Consider the following 9,526-nt stretch of genomic DNA (forward strand, 5'->3'; position numbering starts at 1 on the left):
TGAGGAGTCTCCGGCGACAATAATAAAAATCGAATTAATTAAAAAAAAAAAAAAAAGGAGAGTCTCTCGAAACCACTTTTGCGGGCAAAAGTTATCCTTCATGGACCACACTGTTGATGCAAACTATTCACTGTGGAAGTGGACAAAATCGCTTAAACGACAGCCCCTTAGACAGGTTCCTGTTCAATATGGTGAACTTGCAAAAAATGAAGAGGAGCAAGCCAATGCTTGCTTCCTTTCTTGTTTTTGGGTAAAATGTTTATAAGATAGAAATTGAGCTTAAATACTATATTTATAATATTTTTACAGTTCAACGGTTTTTAAATTGTTGACCTGATTTTTGAGGCGCATGTGGATTAGGGGGATTATTTCTCGCTGGAAGAAGGCTTCACCGGTTGTAATAATTACTCAAGTTCTTGCAATTCTGACCGATACTCAAGTGTGAATATATCCCACCCTCTAATTGCGACTGATAAGAGGTGTTTATTGGTTTCGAAATCGGAGACAACGCGGCACGGCTTGTCATACAAGTGCAGCAGCGGAAAGAGGTGTTTGCTTTGCGAAATATTCTGCTACAGCGATCTCTAAGCAAACAGAGATAAAAAGTGATCATTGCGATGGAACTGTGACTCACTAAAATTCAGATACAAAGGGGAGCTGAAGATACTGGAAAAAGCTCTAGATTTGTCATGTGAGCAAAACCAAAACAAAACTCCAAAGACTGAGAGAACTGTTCTGAGAAAGTACGCAAAGTTTGCAGCTGATATTGTAAGATAAATATCCAATTACACGGAAAGAAAATGTGGGTTCACTAACTCCATTTGAATTGTAAATTTTTGATTTTTTTCTAAATTTGAGAAGTAGGTTGAAAATTGTAGTGAGGTAAAAATTGTTTTTAGATCAAATTTAAATCGTCCTTGGATAAATGTGTTGTTTAAAGATTAACTGATCTCAAATTTCTCTGATTTTTGTTTAATGCCGGATTTTATAAAAAAAATTCACAACCGATCTTGAATTGTTTTTTTGAGTGTGGGAGCGGGAAAGCTTCGCAACAGGTGAGCTTGCGAAGCGGACCGATTGGCAGTGGAACGCGGGCTGAGCGCGCCTTTGAGCCGAGCTTTCCGCTCTGAGCCAAATTTGTTGTTGTTTCTTCTGCTACGAGATTGTGAGTGTATGTGGGTTTTTGTTGCTGGGCGCGGCCGCGGCGGCAGTTCGACGTGAACTCGCGAGCGGCCAACACGTAAGCGGCGCGTTGTGCAGCTGTTTAAAAAAAGACAGCCAAACAGAAAAAAAATAGCGGCAACAACAAAAACCCAACTCGATAATAGGCAGCGGCGCAACTGAAGTGTGAATTCATATATTGAGGTTATGTAACGCAAAATAGAAAATACGCGAAAACAAAACGCAGTTGCATTAAGTCAGGTCACACGCTCACCTCAAGAAAATAACGATAATTTCAAGCACGCGCCTTCGGTTAAGCAAATTCCGCATTCGCAATGGAGGAGGCTAAAGCTCAAGCGCAGGCGCAAAGTCATCCTTTGGAGGATGTTTCCCTCAATGGAAACGACGACGAGAAGCAGACGCCCAAAAATTGGGTTAAATTCGACGATGAGGCAGATAGCGGTGAAAAAAACAATAACAGTAACGACAGCAGTGCCACACAGCAACCACAACAACAACAACAACAAGAACAGCAGCAGCAACAACAAAACAAGTTAACTCTGCCGCCACCGCCGTCGGTGGTTAGCAGCAACAACAGGCGGGCGCGCTCGCGCAGTCCGTCGACAATAACAACAACAACACCTGTCCAGGTAACTTACTCACTCTCTCTCTTTGACTCCATTCCCCCATCTCGCTCTCTTCCTCTCTTTCTCTCACTTGCGGGTGACCCAACGCAACGAAACGCATTCCTATGCAAGTCAGGCCCTTGTTGTCGTCTTCTCGCTCGCACACTCGTTTATGCGGTACAGGAAACTCTCGGAATGGTGAACCATTCCCAATTAGGGCCTTCGTTGACCTTAAATTTCAATCAATAAAGTTAAGCTTCCATTAAAAAGATAGCAAGAGAGAACAGAAAAAGCAATCACAAAATTTGAAGGTTTTTATCTATTGTCACTTTTTGCCCATGAATTTGTGCTCTATCTTAGTATTCAAGAGAAAACAGCAAGTCAATATTAACAAAATAAAATTTAGAAAGGTAATCATTTTATATTTTCATATGTCCAATCAGAACCAAAATTTACAGCAATTTATTTGCCAAATTAAAGCCAAAAAAGAAGATGATATACATATAAAAAAACTATTACTACAGGTGGCTTTTCACTCATATGAAATATAATCAGTTCTGTCCGCCAGAGAATATATTTATTTTGATCACAATTGTATTTAATCAATGAGCATGAAATTGGCCGTAATTTATGTACGCTTTTTTCTCGATTAAATAATTCAGACATTATTTAGAATATATAAAAAACGAATTCTTCATTCAAATTTTTTCTGAAATTTGTACTTTTTACACCCAATGTTGTATTTTAAATGGGTAATTTCCTTTTCCCAGATTTTCATTGTCAAGTCTTTACCGTACTTTTGCTGATGTCGCTTAATGGAGTTGTTATGTGAAGTGGTTGGTTCTTAACTTTCTTTTCTTGATTTTGGGAACGTTGCACGCATGACAAATGAGGTTGGGAACCAGCTGAGAGTTGAAGTTAAAAACGAGTCCCATCCGGTGATAAACTATGAGTCAACCAAATTTTACTTGAGATTTTTCCATTCGGTTGTTTGCCAACATCCCACAAAAGTTCTGTAGAGAAATGTAAACAAATATCAATCTCGATTTTTCTATTTTTCTATGATTTTTGATTCAGTGGAGTCAGGGTTCAAATGTTACATTTAACTTAGTTCTGTTGTTTTTTATTCTTACAAACATTCTGTTCAATACTATATATTTATTTAGAAGTCCATACAGCAAGAAAATGTAAACAAAATGTGTATTCTGATGCCGACATGCGACTGTTGAAATATTTCACCTGCCATGCTGGTAATTTGCTTTTTTGCAGAAAATATTTATTATTTATCTTTGTATATTTTATATATTCACTCACTTCGCTGGTTGTCAACAGGCTGTGGCCTTAAAAAACTTTGCGAAACCCTGACACTTTCAATTCCGAAATGTTTATTATGCGACTGAATTTCAGCAGATTTATTTTGAGTTCGCGTTTCTTCTTGGAGTGAAGAAAAAAATTAGTCACAGCTAATTGAATAGAGTATTAGATCATGACTAAAATGACTTTGACGACCAATTTTACTTAACTAATCACCAGCAAGGTTACTATGACTTATTTATTTTCCAATGTTTGCATGAGAATAAAACAAACTTGGTAGTTCGCATTAGAGCTAACTTATTTGTAAATATTAAATTTCCGAAATTTATCGTTGTTTGTTTTTTTTCTTATCGGCAGAGATAGCAAAACTACAAATTTCAGGAAAAACAAAAACAATTGTGCTGCTGCATAAACGAAGTTTCAAGCTTTACAGTACATTTCAGTTAGAACTACAAGCGACGTGAGATTTATCTAAACAAAAACAAATAAACCGCTTTCGGCTGTTCAATAGTGGGCACCATTTAAAGGCACTGGATTACCTTCACAATTCTATTTTTGTTAACTTAAAAACGTGCCCTGCACCAAATTGTTTTCGGCTTGATTTGCAGTGCTCAAACTTATAGGTATATTCACGTTCACAACGATTTTAGCGGGCTCTTAAAGCCTGGCCAGAAATCAATAGAATTGATTTTGCTTGCCAATTTGCATAACTGTCTTGCTGGCTGACCCCGCGGGCCATTGTCGTCTTAAGGGCAAGAGCGTTGCAATATTAACCCATTATTGTTGGCATTTCGCAGCGACCGGCCGTTTCCTCGACCACAGCTGCAACAGCGGGCGAGGTACAGGCCCCTCTGCCGGATGTGGCACCCGCTGTCTTGACAACCGAGAGCACGCACGTTAATCTCAGTGCATCCGGCAGTGGCATTGTCAGCGGCTCAAGTGCGAATGCGAGTGCCAGTGCAACTGGATCAGGATCTGGACCGGCACGCCACCCCGCGCAGCTAATAAACCAAAAAGCCTCCGCTGCCCCCGCTCCATCCCCTGCTCCAGCTGCATCTTCGAGCCATCATCACAATGGAGGCGGTGCAAATGGTACTGGAATTAGCCAGCCGGCGGACCAGGGATCCGGGATGCGCACAATTGAACTTTCAACGGGACGCATCCGCGAAGGATTCGGTAAGCATTCATAAACCGATTAAAAACCTTTACAAATTCACTACCTATAAATTCATTATTTGGGAACTTTAAGGTACAATTTTCTGACATTTAAATAATTATGAAATTGTTTTGAAAACAAATTATCCTACTTTTACCTAGCTTTCTTTTTCATTATCCATTAACTAATTATTGCAGGAAATTAATAAAAACAATTGTGCTTGCATGAAAAAATTAAAGGTTTATTTGTTTACTTTTTAAATATGATAAATATCTGTGTAATGATGAATTTGATATTGGCTTCTGTACATAAAAAGTCATGATTGAATTATCCTTTAAATTAATCTTAACTGAGATATGATATATAATATATAAAATTAATTTTAAGAGTACCCAAATTGATAGATTGACTTATAACAAATTTATTTTTAAGTGTTTTGTTTTATGGCTTAAAATTAGTATGCTTGATGGGTAACTTTCGGAAATGGAAACTTAAAACCCTTTTTGGCCATTTTAATGAATTGGCATGAAAAAGCTTTTTAACTGATCATTTTATTCTATCTGAGAAACCAATGATACCATCCAAAAAATTTCCTGCTTATAATATTTTAAGAAATTGATTATTGTTTAAGACTGTTTGTAAATTGAATTTTGAAAATTTATTTTAATGAAACTCTTATTTCTTAGCAAATGGCGATGTGATTGTCACACTTTTGCCGGCCAACACGAAGTGGCCGTGGATAACGCCTGCCATATTCCGACCTGAGCTGGTGCCCGAGGAGCTGATGGCTCAGGGCCTGACGGTGAGCCCCTCTAGCAATTTTAATTATAACATATTAATTAAACGAAATTTCCAGCTCACCGTGGAGGACTACGTGAATGCGATGGAGACACTGGTTAATGATTACCGCTTCACGGTGTACAACATTTGCTACAAGCGCATCCTGGTCTGCTGGATCCTTTTCGCCTTTGCAGTCCTGCTGGCTCTGCTCTTTTCTGGGCTTCAGGGCGTGGCACTTTTTGCTCTGGGCGTAGGATGGCTCTTCCTGAACGCTGCAGCTATTTTCCTGTGCATGTGGGTGAAGTTGCGCCTGTCGAGAGGCCTTGAAAAATGTCTGGCGCGAGTGAACCGCCAGCTGATGCGCCACAAGATCCTTTTGGTGCTCGACGACCGAGGACGCATTTCCTGCCACAAGGTGAACCTTTGTTTTATGTACTTCGATGCCACGCAATGTGTGAGCTTTTTGAACGAGTTCCTGGAGCACACGGAGCAGACTGGCGGCGAAGCCATCAAGGCGGGCTGGGAGGCAAAGTTGGACATTGACCTCAACGATATTGTCATTCAGGGCAGCCAACCGGTGCGAATGCCCCGCAAGCAGGTGAGTTGGATAGTTCAAGTTTTTGCCTTTCGGAGGGGGTTGTTCTTAAGTAGGGGTAGTTGACTTCATCTCCATCTCCCCGGGATCGCACTCGCAACCCAAAAAAAAAGACACACACACGCGTTTCTCTCACTCACGCCCCGTCATGATCCAATTGTCTAACTGCTTTCTTTAGGCCGTTGCCCAGGAGCTGTTTCTGAGCTACCTGCAACGCTGGGGCAAGGACTTCCTGCGCCGCCGTCTGGATTGGACCGTCCAGGAGGCCGGCGTCCACGAGACGCCCCGCCATCTGCAGTCGTCCATCTGCCCGTGCCAATACGAGGAGGAGTTGTTGCGCAACAAGATCAAGATCAGCCTGCAGCATCGCCACTGCTGCGGCATCAACTGCATGGGCTGCTGGCTCTAATCGCTGATATGTAATTCCTGAAACGATCCCGTTCTTAGATCGCTGAGAATCTATTAAATGGAGTAGCAAAACCAGAGAAAACGTTTATCTTATTAATTCAGAATCTATTTGGTACGAGCTTTCCCTAGGCATACTTGCACTTAAAGAGCTTATTACGAATGTAAGATATTTTAAGCAAAGCAGCCCAAAGTAGATATTAGATTTTGTGTTCTAATGTAAAGGTAAAATCAATTTTAAATTTAATTTTGAAATAAAGTTTATTGATGAGAAAATGAGAATATCAAATTGTAGATGTTTTTTAAAACAAAATTCCTTGATTTGCAAAATAATGTTTGATTGTAAAAAAACAAATTCTAAAAATGTTAATGATTGTTTTTGTGTAATAAAAACAACAAGTTTTGATATATTTTTTTTTTTTTTAATATTGCGTTGCAGTAATTTAAATGTAAATTGAACTGTGATTTGAGAGTAAAATAATTTTGCTGTTATGAAATTCAAATATTATTTTAAGCAAATATTTGTAAATTTATTTCATTTAATCTGTTCGAAACATGTTGTTTTCTGTGTTTAGTGTATCCTAAGTATTTGCAGCTGCTGCCGAAAAGTATGCACTATCCGTAGTTATTACATAGATGTACTAATATCACGCCCCATTCGGTTGCCATTACCCACGTTCCTAACCCGACTTCTCACCTGCACCTGCACCTGCACATCCATACGCACGCTATATGTTTACCCCTCAAACTCACCACCCGATCTCCCCCGAATCTCCGCAGGAGCGCGGCATGCAGCTGTTCCTGCGCTACGGATCCCGCTGGGGCATGGAGGCCCTCCGGGGATTGGTGGATGTGACCCCTTTGGAGCCGGGACGCCACTGCGGACAGTTCCAGTGCCCCTGCCAGTACATCAAAGAGCACCTGCAGTGCAAACCGCGAGGCAAGTTCAAGTGTTGCAATTTAGTCCACTGGGTGATGGCATCTGAGCGCTACGATATCGATCGCTAGAGCTTCTTGTGAATGTCTGTGTGCTGTAACTAAATAATGAATTTACCCAGCGAGCTATTTTGAGGCTTTGCTTGAGACCCACGAATTTACCTAATATCGGGAACAAACCAATAAGCTAGCGGACGGAATTCAATTGACCGTTTTTCATTACTTCTCCGCCTTTTATGCCATTGATCAACTCTCTTTCGTTTCAGATGTTAGCCCATAAGGCTGAGGCGAAGTTTGGGGGTCCTTGGCATCTCTTCTTCTTTCCTTATCTATAACTTTTCCCCATACGCTTAACTATGTGTTTGCTAAATTAATCCTTGATATATTTCTTATTTTTTGATCAACCACGTTTCTTTTCTTGCTTTCGAAATTGAACACAAAACAGTTGCCATAAATAGCATTGGCCAAGTAGTTTGGACCCGATTCCCCTTGTTTGGTGGCTAGAGATTTAGCTGGTTGTTGGCCACAATAACACCCAATCCCCAACACGATTTGGTAGAACCCCGAAATACTAAGCCGTTTCGATATTACAATTTCAAAATGATTATACTGCATATTTTATTTATCTTAAACGCAAGAGAATGAATTTCTAACATAAGACCTGTACAAATTTGTGTTTATATAATACTTTGTTGGTGTCACAAATAAATATCAAATATATGCCTATGTGTGTCTTTATTAACTGTCATCTGTTGTTTAATGATCTTTATGTTTTAACTCTCGTTGAACGCCTCTTACAGGTTATCCATGTGGTTGCATTGTCTATGGTTCGGATCCCAGTTTTCAGTATCGTTACTAGATATGTTGTGCCTCATTTTATCATTTAACCCAACTGTCGGAACTAAGTGTGTGTTCAAATTGTGCAATTTTTAAATTGAATGCGATGTAAGATGTTCTAATAAATAAAGTGTTCTTTCGCATTTTCAGCATCCTTTGAAAACGCAATAATTGCAGAAACTGTACAAATTTATATATAGGAGGGTATTAATTCATCTCTAATTTTATACTTACCAGAAAGAAAAACTTAGCCTATTTTGTTGGTTAAATATTTCTAAATAAATCCATTGTTAAATTCTATTTTTATAGAACATTAACCCACAAATTAACTATTAAAAGAAAATAACATTTTTCCGTAATTATTTTGGTAACATTATTTTAGGGTTTCCCTTTTAAAGTATAAATATTATAAGTACCCTCGGTTATGACATGCACTGTTCTCATGTGGAGGCCCGATTTTTCATTTTCTTTCCCCATATCTGGGGTTTTGTGGGCCATGTGCCAGTTTAACTATTATTGCATTATTTTTATTGCATAATTCAACTTAATGTCTTGCCGCATTTTAGCCACATTCGCGTTCCACAAATTGTGGCAAAAGTTCGCCGTTGCCAGAATCGCCCATTTGGTGGTGTTGCATGTGAAATGAGTCATTAACACATTGCCGCATTCGGGAAATTCCATTTTAATGCACGTTGGCCACTTAAATGCCTTAATTTTAATGTCATTTCTGCATTCAAATTAGGTGCGAGGCGATTGTATCTGTGCTAAACAGCAGATCCTCATATTCCCTCGAGTGCGGAAAAGACTTTTTTTTCGGAGGGGGTAAGTATATGCAGTTTTGGCGCGATTTGAAAACGAAACTCATTCCACCAACAGTGCTCTCACGAACCGAACAAAATTAAAAACAAAACCCGATTTCACGCTCCAATAAAACAAATTTAAACTCTTGCGGCAGAGGCGGCGTGTGGCCAGAATGCGCCATTAAGTTTCCCCCCAAAAGCCCAAATCCAAACGCAGGCCAAAACCGAAAACCAAACCCATTTGCCGTGAAACTCTCGAGGAACTCGTTAGCCCAACTGCACTCCAATCGACAGCGAGTCAAACGAGGTGCAGCCCGTGGCCAAAGGCATTCTGGCACCAGGGGCGCGTAAACTAATCGCAAACAAACAAACAAACATTCGCACTCCAGCCAACTTCAACCCACACACAATCATTACGCTCATTCAAAAAAAAAGCAAAAAAAAAAATACACACAAAAAAACAACAAAAAGCAGATCCGGGGCTCATCAAAGTTTCGCTGGCTCGACTGCTAGTGCTGCTGCTGCATTTTTCGGAAATTCAATTCATTTGTGTAATTTTCATTTGAATTACAGCCATCAAAAGTGCCATGGTTAGAGAAGGGGGCGGCCATTCTGGTGGGCGTGGCAAGCGCTGATGGCCCGCACTTTGTGAGGTTTTTACGAGGGAATGCGAAGCTGGTTTCTCTCACTGAAGCCAATTTAAAATAAGTTTTCGTTGAATTGTTTTAAGCTTCCTTGTTGGATTTGTTTGCTTTGTTCTATTTTATTAAAAGTTATTGTGTTTAAAAGTGTGCGATTTGTATTTGATTTAATATTTTTAAAACCGCGTTGAAAATTCTAATATAATCATTGTAAAATTGTCATACGTTTAAAAATATGGTCTCATTTAAATGGATTATTAAAGGACTTTAACTAC

General features: G+C 39.5%; 1 protein-coding gene across 7 annotated transcripts; it reads left to right on the forward strand.

The window, feature by feature from the left end:
• Positions 1-1,214: 1,214 nt before the first annotated feature.
• Positions 1,215-9,526, forward strand: LOC108092711. 7 transcript variants are annotated; one of them, XR_001771445.2, is made up of 7 exons: positions 1,215-1,811; positions 3,899-4,277; positions 4,944-5,059; positions 5,114-5,635; positions 6,818-6,977; positions 8,553-8,632; positions 8,687-9,526. XR_001771445.2 is itself a non-coding variant. In XM_017192437.2 (6 exons), exons 1-6 carry the CDS (start codon positions 1,497-1,499, stop codon positions 8,576-8,578), a joined length of 1,518 nt encoding a protein of 505 aa, XP_017047926.1. In that variant the 5' UTR covers positions 1,215-1,496; the 3' UTR covers positions 8,579-9,526. The 7 variants fall into 7 exon arrangements, 5 of the variants coding, with proteins under 5 accessions (XP_017047926.1, XP_017047924.1, XP_017047927.1 ...); XR_001771446.2 differs by having other exon boundaries at positions 9,184-9,526; XM_017192437.2 differs by having other exon boundaries at positions 8,553-9,526.

The sequence above is a fragment of the Drosophila ficusphila genome, unplaced genomic scaffold (assembly GCF_018152265.1).
Source record: "Drosophila ficusphila isolate 14025-0441.05 unplaced genomic scaffold, ASM1815226v1 contig_127, whole genome shotgun sequence".
In the NCBI taxonomy this organism is placed as follows: domain Eukaryota; kingdom Metazoa; phylum Arthropoda; class Insecta; order Diptera; family Drosophilidae; genus Drosophila; species Drosophila ficusphila.